The 17,642-nt window shown below is 38.9% G+C and overlaps 1 protein-coding gene across 42 annotated transcripts in view; it reads right to left on the bottom strand.

Moving 5' to 3' along the window:
* Nucleotides 1-17,642, bottom strand: part of PTPRD (protein tyrosine phosphatase receptor type D) — a 2,308,100-nt gene that overhangs the window by 412,203 nt on the left and 1,878,255 nt on the right. For all 42 annotated transcript variants that reach the window (XM_055092146.2, XM_055092147.2, XM_055092152.2 and 39 more), the window contains one exon: nt 10,636-10,802. In XM_055092146.2, the coding sequence (XP_054948121.1) occupies nt 10,636-10,699 (64 nt within the window). In that variant the 5' untranslated portion in view covers nt 10,700-10,802. The remainder of the gene's footprint in view (nt 1-10,635; nt 10,803-17,642) is intronic.

The following is a 17,642-nucleotide window of genomic DNA, read 5'->3' as shown; positions in this document are numbered from 1 at the left end:
ATGTGTTTCCCTACATACTCTCCTATACCAAGCCCAGCAAATCAAACCCTTTATAAGACCTCCAGGGCCCCATGATGTGTCTCCTGGACCTTATTTTGTCCTTTGAACACACTAGGCTCCTCCTTGCACTAAGGTCTTCACACTCATTCCCCCATCTGCCTGGATGCTCTGAACTCCATTTTTTCATAGCTGGACCCTTCCCATTCTTCGGCTCAAGTGTTGTATCTCACTCAGTAACACCTTCCTTGACATATGACAAACCAAACCAAGACCTATCCTCTCCCTTCATATCCTCTCTTACTCTCATATTACATCATGCTGTTTTACGATCTTTGCAGCATTTATCACTCTCCAAAGTCACACCGTTCAGTGACTTGTTGCCCACAGCCATGTCTTGCTGCACTGCTCCTTTCTCCACAACATCCCAACTAGAATATAAAGTCTGTGGTAACAGGAATCTGGATCTGGCTTATTGGAGGCACAATGTAGTCATGTGCTGAATGAAAAGTATTATTACTTTTAAATGAACTGTTATTGAAATTTGTTTTAAAAGATAAGTATAGATATTAGAGGAGTTTCTATCAACCTAAAATCACTGTAGATTAAAGGTTTAAATGACTTTTTTTAGTGACAAACAATGGCATTTTATTTTTCTCTCACTCCTTTATAAGCATCTTAAAAAGGTTTAAGTATATGTTTCTCTATATATTTATCTTAACACAAAAAAAAACTAAGAAAACATACTTGGTTTAGTAGATTTGTTATACTTTCCATACTTTTAGCTTAAAAGGAATAGATTGTGTGCTATTTTTTAAACTGATGATTTAAGTACTTAGTGTATCTTAAAGCCACATTTAATAACTGTAGTTATTGTAAATAACTGCCACAGTACTATGTTGATTTTTGAAAACCTATTGCAAATTGTACAGTGAATTTAAAACTTTTGTGAGAGAACAAAACTAAGTTGTAATGTCTTTTGTAGTAAGGCACTGAACTTCATTGTTTTAAACTGATTCTGGATTCCACATTTTTAACAGATATTAACAAAAAGATAAGTTTAAATAAAACTATCTGAACTTCACGATTAAAAAGTGAAATTACAAGACTGAGGAAAGATAAATTTGGAGGGAATTTTTAAAATGCCATGTTAAAAACAAAGGATTACTTATAAGGTACTGAATATACTTTAGGTCCCTTCTTAACATGGTTTTCTCCTTCACTCTAAATTTTAACAATCTGTTGGTGGTTCAGTTTTAGAATAATGCTTTTTCACAAAGGTCAATTTTAAAAAATGTTTCAGTGTCAAGCAGTCTAGCCTCCTTAAACCTCTATCAGCCTGGTCCCTTGTACCACATCTACTCCATAACTTCCAACTAGCCTCTTAACAGATCTCAAGGCCACTCTGGCTGGCCTCCCTCCAAAGAATTTTTCCACCATGCCACCTCATTGCTCTTTTAAAAATGTAAATGTCTTCCTATAGCAGCTTAAAAATAAGTCAGTGATTCCTGCAGTTCATAGAATAAAAACCAAGATTTTGAACAAGGTTTATGAAGCCTTGTCTTAGCCAGTCTCCACCACTTAGCCAGGTGCATTTATTTTTATCATGTCTGTAATCTCAGCACTTCGGGAGGCCAAGGTGGGTGCAGACCTTGAGCCCAGGATTCTGAGACCAGCCTGGGCAACATGAGGAAACCCCATCTCTAAAAAAAAATACAAAAATTAGCCGGACGTGATGGCACGTGCCAGTAATCCCAGCTACTAGTGATGCTGAAGTGGGAGGATCACCCGAGCCCAGGAGGCAGAAGGTGCAGTGAGCCGAGATCGCGTCACTGCACTCCAGCCTGGATAACAGAGTGAGACCCTGTGTCCAAAATAAATAATAATAATAGCTAAAAATAAGTGCATGTAAAAACTGGTAAAATCTAAATAACACATGTAGTTTAGTTAACAATACTGTGCAAATGTTAACTTCCTGGTTTTGATAATGTACTGTGATTATGTAATATATGAATATTAGGAAAACTGAATGAAAGCTACATGGAAAATTCCTGTATGATTGTTGTAATGTCTTTTAAGTGTAAAATTATTTCAAAATAGAAAAAATAAATCACTCCCTCAGGAAAGCTGTGGATTACTTTTCAGAACAGATGAGCCACTTGGCTGCTTATTTTCTTCCCTTAAGTACTTGTTACTGTTAGAAAATGTAAATTTTAAAAATTAATGTTAAATATTTGGCTATGCCACTAGAGTTTAAGCTTTTTAGGGGCAGGGATCATATTGCTTTCAATCCACATTTTATCCTCAGTAGTTAACTCAATGCTTGGCACAGGAAATGTGTCCAATAAACATTTATTAATGGGACTGTGAAAGACATGAATGAGCCAATCAGTCAATGTCCCTTGAAATCATAAATGTATATAAATATGCATATTTACATTTTAAAAAGATTCTGCTCAAATTGTGAAGTTAATGGGATAATATATGCCAACAGAGATCCAAACAAAGATGCTTCTAATTTGGAAATGACACAAACTAATGAGAAAAAAAGGCATAATAGCAACTAATAACATTTACTGAATATTTAATCCTATTATTCAAAATGCTTTACAAAGTTATTTCCTTAGTCCTTGTGATAACTATATCAAGTGTGTGCTATATTTATCTTCATTTTACAGATGAGAGACACATAGAGATTTGTACCCTGCCCGTGGTCAGAGTAATTATACAGCAGAAGCAGGACTTGAACACAAGCACTCTGCTCCAGGGTCCACATTCTTTATGCATTACTTCCTGCCTAGAGACAAAGTCTGAGAAGATTGCTTGAGAGCATCCTAAACACTAGCTTTGAATTCTGAAGATAGATTACAGGCTGGTGTAGGCCCACACTGTTTAAAATTTTTATATTCCCACCACTTCACACAGAACTTTCCACATAGCAGACACACACACACACACACACACAGAGAGAGTTTAGTGAAGAAATAAGTGAAGCTAAAGCAAACTGAAGAAAAAAGAAAATACTTAATTTTAGGTTAAAGAATTGGTTCTAAAATGGCATCTCCATCCAATCACAGGACCTTTCTCTTTAATTCTTCACTTCATGATAGAGGCTGGCTTGGAGTTTCTGAATTAACAAGAAACACATCTACGTAGGCAGGAGGGGATGGGGCTCCCAACCAAGTCAAGGTTACTTGAAATGGGTCAGGTACAGCTGGGTGTGGTGGCTCACGACTATAATCCCAGCACTTTGGGAAGCCAAGGCTGGCAGATCACTTGAGCTCAGGAGTTCGAGACCAGCCTGGGCAAGATGGTAAAACCATCTCTATAAAAAAATATAAAAATTAGGCAAGAAGGCCGGGTGTGGTGGCTCATGCCTATAATTCCAGCACTTTGGGAGGCTGAGGCAGGTGGAATCACCTGAAGTCAGGAGTTCGAGACCAGCCTGGCCAACATGGAGAAACTCGGTCTCTACTAAAAAAAAAAAATATATATATATATATATATATATATATAATAGCCAGGTGTGGTGGTGGGCACCTGTAATCCCAGCTACTTGGGAGGCTAAGGCAGGAGAATTGCTTGAACCCAGGAGATGGAGTTTGCAGTGAGCCAACATGGTGCCACTGCACTCCAGCCTCGGTGACAGAGTGAGACTCCATCTCAAGAAAAAAAAAAAAAGATTAGCTAAGCATGGTGGCGCGTGCCTGTAGTTCCAGCTACTAGGGAGGCTGAGGTGAGAGGATGACTTGAGCCCAGGAAGTGGAGGTTGCAGTGAGCGGAGACTGTGCCACTGCACTACTCCAGCCTGGGCAGCAGAGCCAGACCCTGTCTCAAAAAAGAAAGGGAAAAGAAAAAGAAGTAGATCAGGTACATAGAAACAGAATCAGAGGAAAATTAAAGAAGTTAAGAATGTTAAGGGAATAAAACCAGGAGATCACACAACAGTAGAATCAAATACCACCAGACTATTACAAATAATAAGAATTAGTTCACAAATACTTTTGATAATTGTTCCATCCTTAGAGTTTAGGGCCTATTCCCAAATAGAGATAACAAACAGGTCATACTTTGGAACTGTTTAAAAAAGCAAGTCCTACTATACTCAATAAAAAATGCTTTGAAATGTACACATGTGTTGATTTTGTGACAGAGTCTTAATCTTACTAGGTAGCTACAGCTCTGCTGGGAGCAATTAATTCAAAAAGCCACAGAAACTCCACAATGAGGCTAAAGGATCAGTAAAATAGCTGGAATACTTTCCTTGCTTCAGACAGCTGGATGCTGCTAATTTAGCTACTTTAAAGTGAGGGGAGGAAGGAAGAGGGAGTAATTTTGCCACACCTCTATTAATTTAGAGAAAAGAGAAACAATGAAGGCTGATAAACATGGCTACATGTTTATCATGTAAACATACAGGTTACTTTCAGATTGCATATACTAAAGGGACTCTAACCAAAGAACTAGGGTAAGCAGAAATTGCTTTTTGTTTTGGTTTAGGTGTTTTTTGTTTGTTTGTTTGTTTGTTTTGAGACAGAGTCTCTCTCTGTCACACGGCTGCAGTGCAGTGATGTCATCCTAGGTCACTACGGCCTTAAACTGGGCTCAAGCAATCCTCCCTCTTCAACCTCCCAAGTAGCTAGGACTACAGATATGTGCCACCACAACTGGCTGTTTTTTTTCCTTGTTTTAACAGCTTTAGTGAGATATAATTCAAATACCATAAAGTTTTCCCATTTAAAGTATACAATTCAATGGTATTTAGTATATTATGTTTATACTCAGTACCAACACTCTAATCTAACTTAAGAACATTTTTGAGGCCAGGCGCAGTGGCTCATGCCTGTAATCCCAGCAATTTGGGAGGCCACGGCGGGCGGATCACCTGAGGTCGGGAGTTCGAGACCAGCCTGACCAATATGGAGAAACCCTGTCTCTACTAAAAACACAAAAAAATCAGCCAGGTGTGGTGGCACACGCCTGTAATCCCAGCTACTAGGGAGGCTGACGCAGGAGAATCGCTTGAACCCAGGAGGCGGAGGTTGCGATGAGCCAAGATCGTGCCATTGCACCCCAGCCTGGGTAACAAGAGCAAAACTCCATCTCGAAAAAAAAGAACATTTTCATCATCCCAAGCAATTTATCTTTTAAAGGATACTTAAATGATAGAGATAACACTCATAATCTAAAACAAAAACAAAAAGACATTTTTATTTTACTTTCTAAAAATTTTTGTGCAGATGAGGTCTTGCTATGTCGTCCAGGCTGATCTTGAACTCCTGTCCTCAAATGATCCTCCTGCCTCAGTCTCCCAATGTGCTGGAATTACAGGCGTGAGCCACCACACACGGCAAAAACCAAAATCTTTTTAATAAGATATGTTTCTGGTGTAAACTGACTCTGCCTACTGAAATGTATGCATTTTAATAATATAAGAAAGTTATCCTTTCCTTTCCTAACTTTTTTGGGAAGATCTCGCCAATTTCTGCAAGATGCAATCATTTGCCCTGCTTTCAACATCATCATTTTCCTATTCCTTTAAAAAAATGTTTTTGGCTGGCACGGTGGCTCACACCTGTAATACCAGCACTTTAGGAGGCTGAGGCGAGTGGATGATTTGAGGTTCAAAGTTCGAGACCAGCCTGGCCAACATGGTGAAACCCCGTATTTATTAAAAACACAAAAATTAGCCAGGCATGGTGGCAGGGGCCTGTAATCCCAGCTACTCGGGAGGCGAGGCAAGAGGATTGCTGGAACCCCAGAGGTGGAGGTTGCAGTGAGCCAAGATCACACCACTGCACTCCAGCCTGGGCGACGAGTGAGACTGTCTCAAAAAAACTAAAAAATATATTTTTTTCCTGCAAGATAATTCCTGGTCATATCAATGGCCACTCACTCTCTTTCTCACCAAGCTCACCCCCCACCTTCAGCTTTCTGAAGAGGCACTGTATTACTGTGTTTACCTACAGTAAATTTCTATAGTTCCTTCCTGTGAGCTGCTCAATAAAATGTATGTAAGAGGCAACCGTACAAACAGAGGAAACACCTTCTACTATCCATTCTACCCAAGCCAAATTAATTTTAAATGTGTAATTCTAAGAAGCCTTTTTTTAACCACTTTAGACTAAAGCAGATATGCTTTATATTTCCCCTCTTGATCTTCAATTTAATGCCCGGAAGCAAGGGTTTATAAGAACTCCTACATATAGGACTTTGCAGAGAAGCAAGCTGGAGACTTTAACCTGCTACAAGAAAACCTGGCTTATCCACCACCCAAATTTTGATAACCTCTAGGTCAAATTAAAAAAAAAAAATTAGCACAGTGCTTCACACGTGCTCAATAAAACTGCTTGCTAAATCTTGTTGAATAATGATATAATAACAGCTAACATTCACGAAACACGTACCTTGTGTTATCTGCTAATCTATGAGTTTTCTTTTAACTCAGCAAATCCTCGCAAAACCCAGGAGTATTATATCATGACCATCACCGTCATCCACATTTTAAAAATAGGAAAACTGAAGCAAAGAGCAAGATTGATCAAAATGACAAAGATATGGGAAACTGAGGCTAAGAGCATGATTTACCAAATCCCAGCCAGACTTCAAAACCAGACTATGGCTTCAGAGCTCACATTCTTAACCATTACTCTATGCTGCCCATCAGGAAATACTTAAGATAGCAAATGATTATCTTACAACACAGATGTCAGTCTATGTTCTAATGTCAAAGAAATAAAGAAACTCCATGGTCTACAGTGATATAATACCAAAGGGGGTTGAGGAGGGACTCACTGCTTCCATAAAAGACAGAAATATTGTGAGTATAGGCCAGGCGTGGTGGCTCACGTCTGTAATCCCAGCACTTTGGGAGGCCAAGATGGGTGGATCACGAGGTGAGGAGATCAAGACCATCCTGGCTAACATGGTGAAACCCCGTCTCTACTAAATATACAGAAAATTAGCCGGGCGAGGTGGCGGCCACCTGTAGTCCCAGCTACTCCGGAGGCTGAGACAGGAGAATAGCGTGAACCCAGGAGGCGGAGCTTGCAGTGAGCCGAGATCACGCCACTGCACTCCAGCCTGGGCGACTGAGCGAGACTCTGTCTCAAAAAAAGAAAAAAAAAGAAAGAAATATTGCAAGTATATAGTGACTACAGCAAGGCTCTTTAACAATAAGGAAGGAGAAGGAAGAAGTATTCACGATCTGAAGTGGAAAAATGACAAAAAGCAACAAGTAAATGGATGAACTAAACCATCTGAGGAATTAAATTATGAAGAGTGTGTCTCTACAATTTAAAAAAAATGTTCTATTTCTGAGATCAGGTAAACATTCAGGTTTAATTATAATGACCACAGTGTAAACTCAGGTCTAGAATGTAACAGTATGCTACAAGTGATTTCGTTAGAGTGAAACTGGTCTGACAAAGAAGATGCTAACAGTAGGTTCTTGGTCTGCTTTTAGTTTTTCTTTTTTAAAGACTGGTAAATAGCAAACGAAATTTATGTATAAAATACAACTAACAGAAGCTATTATGAAAACTCATCCAGAAGAAAAACATTCACCTGAGGATTACATTACCATAATCTATATGAATCTTTAATTTGCATGCATCTTACAGCCGAATGGTTCTCGGAGCACTACCTAAACCACAAAACTGGTTGGCCAGCCCTGAAGAAGAGCTTACTCACGCTGCTCGAACTGAAGTCGCATATGCCCTTCCCTGAGATCACAGCTCTACTGTCCAGACATGCATTCAAGAAACAACAAGCAAAATCATCTGGGCCATTCAAGACACCGGAATGAGCAGAAATCAGATACAAACACACGTCTAGCTTTTTAAAATAATAGTGGATATATAGGGCATTTTAAACTGGCAATGGCAAAGACTATAATCTTCTGCTGAGGGATATTATCACAATTTTCCAACCTAGGTTTGAACCAAGGCTTATAAGAGCCCTCCACCTTAATGCAACTTCACACCCAGTACTTTGCTATGACATTCTATACAGCAGATTACAACCCTGACTCTCAGGCTTTTTGGAGTTAATCATTTCAAAAGAGAGTGAGTTGGACACATTAAATTAACATGGCAAACTAGAGTGGTTTCTTTCCATTCCCACCCCCATATAGTCTTCTTTTTCAAAGGAGGACAAACATTTGAAAAAATTATTTCAGAGTTCTAAAATGGCTCTGACAAGCTACTATTAATAACTCTTGATCCTTTGGATCAATACAAAACACAGTTAGGTAAAAGGGAAAACAAAGAAGGCTAGATGTGCTAATGAAGGCATAAGAAAACCAATCAGTGACCCAGGCAATAAAAGCCTGAAAAATATTATCTTTATATATGATAGTGAATAAATCAAATTTTTCTTTAGTGTTACTTATAACTTTATTTTTATTTCAGTGTTTGAAGAAAAGGTAATGACAGTATTTGATAAGTTATAATCTGGATCCTATTTTACCAATTGTTTTTAAACATTTTTAGTGACTAAAATGATATCTCCGACTCTACCATGTGCTTTCACAAACCACAGGTATCTTCTGCTAGATTGCAAATGGATGTTCCTTCTTCTTTTAAAATGTACCTTAAAAGATATGGTTAAATTTTCCTCTTTCGTCAATAACTTTCAGAATACACATGCTATTCAAGAGTGCCAAATGAATCTGTGAAAAGGAAAATATACTACATGGAGGCTGATTAGACAAGGACAAAGCTAATCAAAATTGATTTGGCCAAGTTGAAGCCTGCTTCCTCTTTTTAGCTATAATGGGAGGGGTGAGAGGGAGTAGATTCTTTTTCAAGGGACATCTTAAGGTTGAAAGCTGGTATCACAAAACATACAGCATGATAAATATCTTAACTAAAAATTGCTAACAAGGGCCTTTGTGATTTCTTTTGTAAGACTACACAGCATAAGAAGTGTGATGAAGAAGAACGAGAGGAATATGGAGGAGAAAACCAGTAAGATGATGGTTATCTGCAGAAAAGATTGTTTTTTCAAACACAATTTTAAAAGTCTTCCTCTCTAAACTCCACATCTGTCTGCCACTTTTCACCAGAGAATTAAGCAAAGGCATCACTGCTCAGTAGAAGAACATTTTTAGTTATCTGGAAAGATAACTTCATGGAAGTACAATAATTATATCTAGTAACTTTAAGAAAAACTCTAGCTGTGATCTGACATTAAACTGGGCTCCCAGGGTCTAAATGGGCTTTTGCCAAAAATTAACAATGGTGAAACAACTTACTTTTGCACTCTAGCCAAACAAAAATAATAAAACAATAGTCTCAATTTCTCTTTAATAAACTAAATTTAGATTTCACCTTTAAAATAAGCTTTGACATAAATGGCTTTAAAATAACAAGAACATCTAACATTTGGGTCTTTTCCCAGTTAATTATTTGCTGGCATTAGACTCGAAATTCCTTGGCTTCACCTTAAGTTGACACTCCCAAGTGCTAATTAGGAAACTATATACATTATTAACCAGAGAATGTTGTGCTTAAAACATGCATGTTACATATGTATCTTATTATTAATGTTATTCCTTTCACTTCTCAAAATACCTCTTTAGAAAATAGAGCTCCTATTTCCATGAAGCAATTGGTGGCTCGTGAGGGAATTCCTGTCAAAATGCAATTAATAGAAAGGGGCCAAGATGACACAGGATACTTGTCTTGGAAACATCCTTAACATGAGTCAAATTTAATCTCACTGAAATAGTCAGTGGAGAGAAACGTTAATGACTGCAGATGTTACACATTTTACTCATACTAGGTGATTCCCAAAGAAAATGGCCAACTCACGTATGAACTAAACCACTACCAAGGAACCACACATGTCAGGGGGTACAAGGCCGAGACATGCCCTTCTCCAATACTATCTCTTCCAAAAAGCCACAGGACAGATGGGAAAATAAATGCAGGTAAACAAGGTAGACCTAATGATTTCCTAATTAGGAAGATGTGATCTTCTCATTAATTGTCAAGTTAATGGACCACAATAGCAGTTTCATAAATTGAGTCCAGTAATCCAAGCTTTGGTGTCTCTAGTCCACAGAATTCTCCTCATACTTCCAGACCCTTCATCCAGCCACAAAGTTGTCAGTTCTGCTTGATTTGTTTGAATACTGTACTCGACGACAGCTGTCGGAAACAGTACATTAGAACAGCTGCTATGACAGCTACAAGGGGCTTGGAAGTTTAATTAGGCTCATTGTGACATTGTGCATTTTTCTAAACACGGAACGATCCACAAAAATAAAGAAATTTTGAGTGGGTCTGAACAATGTTTACTTATTGGCACCACCAACTGGTTAACCTCAGTTTGAGTTATATCCTTGGTCTCATAATATCTTTGCTACCAGGCTGATAAGAGGTATAAAAAAATAAATAAACAGGAGGAGCAGTTAGATGCACAAGAAAAGGGGCATTAAAACGGAGAGGAAATGGTGAGGAAGTCACGTCAATAATCTCTTTCAAAGGCTGGCTGGTAGCCAAGGAGGATCTCACAGTGTCTCAGGATTTACTTCCAAAGGAAATGTATTCAGAGGCCCTGAGCCTGGTGCCAACTGCAAACAAAACCACTCATTATGGTCACAGCCCCCTAGAGAAGGGGAGAATGGCTTACTCTCAGCATCCGTGCGGAGGAAGAAAGTGAGGAGCAGCAGCAGCAGCCTGGCTACGTGCACCATCCTGCAGCTTGGCAGCAGCGTGCGCGAGCAGCTTGGAATCACTGCCTCCGGAGCCGCAGCGAGTCTGTCCGATCTGAAATTTCAGCTGGAACACTTTCAGAGCCTGAAAGTGGGGAGGAAGAGAAAAGAAAAGGAAGAAAACACAAAGATGCTTAGATTTCTTACTCTTTCCCCCCTGGTTCCATCACAATCACCATGACAGACACAATCCATTGTAAATACACAATCAATTGTAACTGTCATGCTTTGTATTAGGAAGGAAATAACTTGGTTTGTAAAATGTAGGAGTCTTAGACTATCCGGGTTTGTGTTACGTGGGAGCTCTCGCATTCCCAATTTTAGGCCCTCCTAAAGCCAACCACCTTGACTTTCATTCTTTGCTTATGCCACCTTTTGGGCAAATACCTAAAAAAGGAAATGTCACTTCTTATGAAACATTACGTAAATACATCAGTGCAAAGAAGCACACCAGTGCTATGAGAAAGATTTAAGAGAAGTTCCTCCATGCAGGATAAAAGTCTACTACTGACACAATAATGGAAGCTGCTTTTTTGGCATCAGTTGAAATGACAGGGCTAATTCAACTTCTCCAGGTAAATAGCAGAGGTTAGAATTTTTTACACTAGCATATTTGGCTTCTTCCCTGAAGACACATCAACGTTCAAGTCTAGTTTGGCATCAATAAGTCAAAACAATAGTTAGCATGAGCCTCTTTCATTTAACAGGATTTTTATATGCCTCCTGGGCAAGGGTTTCATTTCCTCAATCTTCTCTGTAAAATCAAAAAGCCACAAACTATTTTTAGAGCACCTACTGTGTGCAAGGCATCAAGAGTGACAGCACAAGGTGTCTCAAGGCAGAAAGATGAGTCAGGTTCTATTATTTTTGTTTCCAGATTAGTAGGGAAAATAAAGCAGGTACACCAGATGATTAGTACAATTTAATAAGTGATTAGCGCCAGGAAGGAAAACCAGATAATGCTGTAAAAGATAGGATCAAGATTGACATCATGGAAATAGTGTCTCAAACTAGGCCTTGAAGTTTAACCAGGATTTTAACAAGATGACGAAAAGGCATTCCAGGAATTCTATGCAAAGGCAGGGCAGTGGGAAAGGAACTTTGGAAAACCTGAGTTTCCTGGTTTGGTTGGAATAGGGCCTCCCAAAGGTCAGCATGCACGGGGCCCCCTGGAAGCCTTCTTAGAACAGATGCGTGAGTACTACCATCAGAGTTCGTGGGTCAGTAGGTCTGTGGTGGGGATCCAATAATTCAATAATTTGGTTTTTTTTTTTTTTTTTGAGACAGTCTCACTCTGTCACCCAGGCTGTAGTGCAGTGGTACAATCACGGTCACTGCAAACGCTGCTTCCCAGGTTCAAGTGGTTCTCCTGTCTCAGCCTCCCAAGTAGCTGAGATTACAGGTGCCCACCACCATGCCTGGGTAATTTTTGTACTTTTAGTAGAGGCAAGGTTTCATGTTAGCCAAGCTGGTCTCAAACTCCTGGCATCAAGTGATCTGCCCGCCTCAGCCTCCCAAAGTGCTAGGATTACAGGGATGAGCCACCACTCTTGGCCTACCAAAGTGCTAGGATTACAGGCCTGGGTCACATATTTGCATAAATTTGCATTTCTACATGTTCCTGGGTGATGCTGATGCTGCCAGTCCAGAGACCACACTCTGAGAACCTGCTGGTTGAAGTCATGGGAAACCATCTTCTATTAGGAAAACCAGAAGATGAAGCAAAAGAAAATGGTTCAGAGTCAGGCGCAGTGGCTTACGCCTGTAATTCCACCACTTTGGGAAGCCGAGGCAGGAGGATCACTTGAGGCCAGGAGTTCAAGACCAGCCTGGCCAACATGGTGAAACTCCGTCTTTACTAAAAACACAAAAAAATTAGCCAGGCGTGGTGGTGCATACCTGTAATCCCAGCTACTCGGGACGCTGAGGCAGGAGAATCACTTGAACCCAGGAGACGGAGGTTTTGGTGAGCCAAGGTTCTGCCACTGCACTCCAGTCTGGGTGACAAGTGAGACTTCGTCTCAAAAAAAAAAAAAAAAGATTCAGCCTATAAAAAAAAATAGGTCACAGAGAGCCTTGGATGGCGATCTAAGTCAAATGGCCTTTATTCAGCAAACTACAAAAAGAGCCATTTAATGTTTTAGAGCAGAGGAACCATGGAACCAGGCTTTGGAAAGATTAACTGACAACTGGATCAGGGACGATTTAGAGAATGCTATTAGGCCACAGCAAGAGTGACAGGTGAGAAGTGACACAGGACTTAAGAGTAATGGTGGTACTGGTGGGAATTAGGAAGGGAGGCAATGACTGGCTCCAAGCAATCATTTGAAGTATAATTCTTCACGTATTAAATAATTGTACCTATAGAACCCTCAATAAATCTAGCACAGCCTCTTATGCAGAGTACACTCTTAATGAAAAATTAAAAAATAAAGAGAGAAGATCACATCCTACTACATCCTCTATCACTGCAGAAAATATCTGAAAATGACTATCAGCATTCATTTGCAAAATGAAACTGCATACCTTTAATTTTTAAAACTGAAATATTTGAAACATATACAAAATTTTTGACAGGAAATACTAGAGATATCCAGAAATAACCTAATCCACTAAAATAACTTGTACTTTAAAAAGAATTATAATGCAGATACCACAGTACGTCTTTTCTGAAACTCAGCTTAAGCATGAGAACAAAAATTGTTTTAAAGATATTATCTTTTTTATTACTATTCATAAGTGGTTTGAATGCAGGGAAGATAAAACTAAAAAGGAGAGGAATCACTCTACCATTCTATTAGATAGTCTCTTTTTTTTTTTTAAACAGTGGGTTGGCATGAAGAAGCAAGTGGTACACTGGAAAACTTCTTGAATCCAGAAGCTGGCCAGCTGTTCCAAATCAGCTATTGTTATCAATCTCCTCTGAAAAACAACTTATCAAGCAGTTCACAGCTATCAGATGTTAAAAATCTCAAAAGTTCCTAGGAAAAGTGCTAAAGGAATCAGCTCTCCCCTCCCCATTCCCCTCCTCCCGCTTTCACTGCTCCCATCCTCATGCCAGCATTTCAAATGACAGCAAAGTCCAGGAGACATCAGTCCTGTCGGACTCAATTTGTGTCTGTGCAAGCGTATCAGAGCCAACTGCTACATAATGACTCCGTGTGATCACAGAGATGGAGACCTATGAATAAGTGATTTGGCTTTTCCTCCTACTCAGCTGAAGTGCATAAGAAGACCAAATTTTTTCAAATGAACCTTCAAATGTTACTCCTGGACTAGCAACAGTGATAGGATCTAGCACTCTAGAAACGAATGCAGCTATAAACATACATATTTATACTTAAATGGGTTGTGCCCAAAGGAGATCAGAGGTGTGAAGATAAAACGTATTCTAAATGTTCACTCTGGCTAATCTCCATTCCTTATCTTGTTTATTACACAGCAACATTGCCAAAAGGGAAATGCTAGCTGCCTATCAGTAAGGTGGAATTTAAATTTAGGTACAACAACTGGAAATGGATTCTTAAGAAAATAATTAAACCAAAAATAAACAGGATAAAAGAATGTTCTAAGTAGTTTCCATTAATCTATAGCAAGGGTTGCTAAGTACTCTGAAAAAAAAAAAAAAAAAGAGCAAGGAGGTTCAGTGATATTAAAAGTACCACGTTTTACCTTACTTACTTCACACATTATTCAGCATTTGTCCAATAGCCTCAGCAGAAGCCAACCCTTTGATTTTTATATGTTCTGCTCCTTCTTTCTTGAGACAGAGTCTCACTCTCTGTCAAGCAGGCTGGAGTGCAGTGGCACAATCTCAGCTCACTGCTACCTCCGCCTCCTCAGTTCAAGCGATTCTCCTGCCTCAGCCTCCTGAGTAGCTGGGATTACAGGTGTGCGCCACCACGCCTGGCTAATTTTTCTATTTTTAGTAGAGGCAGGGCTTCACCGTATTGGTCAGGCTGATCTTGAACTCCTGACCTCGTGATCCGCTCGCCTCGGCCTCCCAACGTGCTGGGATTATAGATGTGAGCCACTGCACCCGGCTGTCTGTCTTTCATCAGCAGGGACATGCAGATAGAACTCAACCATGTAAATGAATCTAAAATACAATTTCAAAAAATTTATAACTCTCTGGTTTCTTATTTCTCATACCACAAAGATCTTATGAAACAATAATTTTGCTGATTTCCAATTAACTGAATATTTGCTTTTGTATATCTGTACATGGGTGGTTGGAGAAACTAACAGTTCAGAGGGCAATACGATGCATATAATATAATTTGAAATGGAACAACAAAGAGCGCACTTGCCTAAAAGCCTTAACAAATCACGGTTTCAAGCGATCACATAAAGTGACATCTATCCAACTCTTTTTCTTCAACTTACCACTGTAACACTTTTCTGTAATAAGTATATTCATACTCAAACCAATATGAATGTTGAAGGATTTGTACTATTTTTTTCAGCTTTCTATACTGTTGATATTTGTTTCTAAATACTGTAATAAAATTTTCTTTAAAAAAAGACAAACTAGGGCCTAGAGTCCCTTAGAAAATGGCAGATTATAGGCTTTGTATGGGAAATGTAGAAAATTAGTCAACATCTTGCCATACCGGAAGCAAGGAAGTTGTCAGAACTACTAGGCTATATTTAAAAAAAAAATCCAAGATGATGAGGTGCCTATCAGCTAAATGTAGGGAAATCTGAGTGACAAAAAGAATAATAACTGCAAAGAACTACAACAAATCACATTATAATCTATGAGTTCATAATTTTAAAAATTTCACTGTTTACTCTATGAGAAAGTTAGAGAACCAAATCATTACTCTGAAAACGGGAACAGAAAAGGAAAGAATTAAGCATTAAAAAAAAAAAAAAAAAAAACTACTGCTGTCACTTAAAACTAGATATCATTGTTTATCTCTGAACATTTTTCATTTTTCTATCATAACAAACCCATCCTCTCAAGTCTAGACATCTCAGAAGCAATATCATAATGATATTTAACCTGAACATACATGCATAAAAGATATGCATTAAGTTGGGGGATGATATGGGAAGGAGTATGTCCCCAAATTACTTCTTTTTATCTACCTCCCAAACCAGGCCTCTGTAAATCAACTGAATGTGGCTTCTAATTATTTAAGAGAAGGATCCATTTGTGCAAACGATGTGCTGGTAGGCCTCTCCAATTTGTAAAACAGACAAAAGCAGGGCTGCTCTGGCTGAAGCCTGAAGGAGGGGAGGGGCCTGGAGCCTACAGCAAACCTGACAGAGGCTTCAGGGGGCACCCCAGGAATTCCCTAGGCCCTCAGTGTCCAGCTACAACACAAGTACATGAAAAGAGAAGAGAACCCAAAAGCAAACTTTCAACATTTCACTGACTTGTGGATTTTCCAAGGGAAGGGAGCCATCTAAATATTTTAACGTGGTATAAAACAAGAATCTTCCAGTACTGACAGATATAACTCTCTTCAGGATAGAAATGTTTTTTATCTGCATTGACCAATAATTGACCACTTTAAACGTAGCTAGTGCGACTGAGGAAGTAAAGTTTTTATCTTACTAAAGTTCAGTTTAAATTTATACAGCCACATGTGGCTAGTGGCTACCCTATTGGACAGCACAGACTACAACTACAGGTTTACAGCACTGAACAGAAAGTCAGTGTTTTTTGGAGGTGTAGACTGAAACAATGAGGTGAGAATTCTGAGTTCTTGTAGTCCTTGGCTTCCCAATAATCAGACACTAAAGATTCACTGTGTTATGTGAGGATACCCATTTAACCTTTGGATCACTCACTAACTGATACGGTTTGACTGTATCCCCACCCAAATCTCATCTTGAATTCTCATGTGTTATGGGAGGGACCCAGTGGGAGATAACTGAATTATAGGGGCAGGGCTTTCCTGTGCTGTTTTCATGATAGTGAATAAGTCTCATGAGATCTGATGATTACGTAAAGGGGAGTTTCCAGGCACAAGCTCTTTTCTCTTGTCTGCTGCCATGTCAGATGTGAGTTTCACCCTCCGCCATGATTGTGAGGCGTCCCCAGCCATGTGGAACTGTAAGTCCATTAAACCTTTTTTTCTTCCCAGTGTCTCAGGTATGTCTTTATCAACAGTGTGAAAGCAGACTAATACACTAACCCATCCATGTCCCTCATCCTGCCAAATAAGAGATTTCATTTTTTAAAAAATTATTTCATAGAATGTAAAGGGAAGATCAGTCTATGACCATACTACCCTGAACACGCCCAATCTCATCTGATCAAGAATGCAAAGGGAAGATCAATAAGTGGTTGAGTATATAACTGGAAAATATCCAAGTAGAAATAGTGTTAATGAATGTTCCTTTAATATTAAAGGAAAAATTATGTTAAAGATGGCGTTTCATACTTCATTGTATTTCTCACTATTTCTGGCAGCAAAGAACTGCCACATTCTATAGACATAAAGGACAAGCATATTTCTAAACATCCTCATGAAATAATTTGTATAGTTGTATAGTTTTTATAAAATGGCCACATTCGATTAATATTAGCGAGGGATACGGGAAACACATTCTTAAATGTATGCAGGGCACCAAAAGCTTTAATGTCAATGACGGAAAATATTACTGAGAAAAGGGGCCACTGAACAAGGTTATTGAATTTAATAAAACTATGAAAAACAACCACAAACCAAGCACCTCTGAATAAAATAGTCAAACCTAAAAATTTAACAAATTATTTGTATGAAACTTGTAACACCTCACAATTATACTCCACATAATCAGCACATCAAATCAAAAACTCCAAATTTTTCTGTTTTGCCCTAAACATGTTTTTATGACAATCAGTTAGGAAAACAACGAGAGGTAGTTTAAGAGCTATTACATATAAACACAAAGTGATAACTCAATCATCTCATTTTTGGCTTAGGCT

This window comes from Pan paniscus, chromosome 11, assembly GCF_029289425.2.
Source record: "Pan paniscus chromosome 11, NHGRI_mPanPan1-v2.0_pri, whole genome shotgun sequence".
Lineage (NCBI taxonomy): Eukaryota > Metazoa > Chordata > Mammalia > Primates > Hominidae > Pan > Pan paniscus.
The sequence above is the reverse complement of the archived record's forward strand: the minus strand, read 5'-3'. Positions and strand labels throughout refer to the sequence as shown.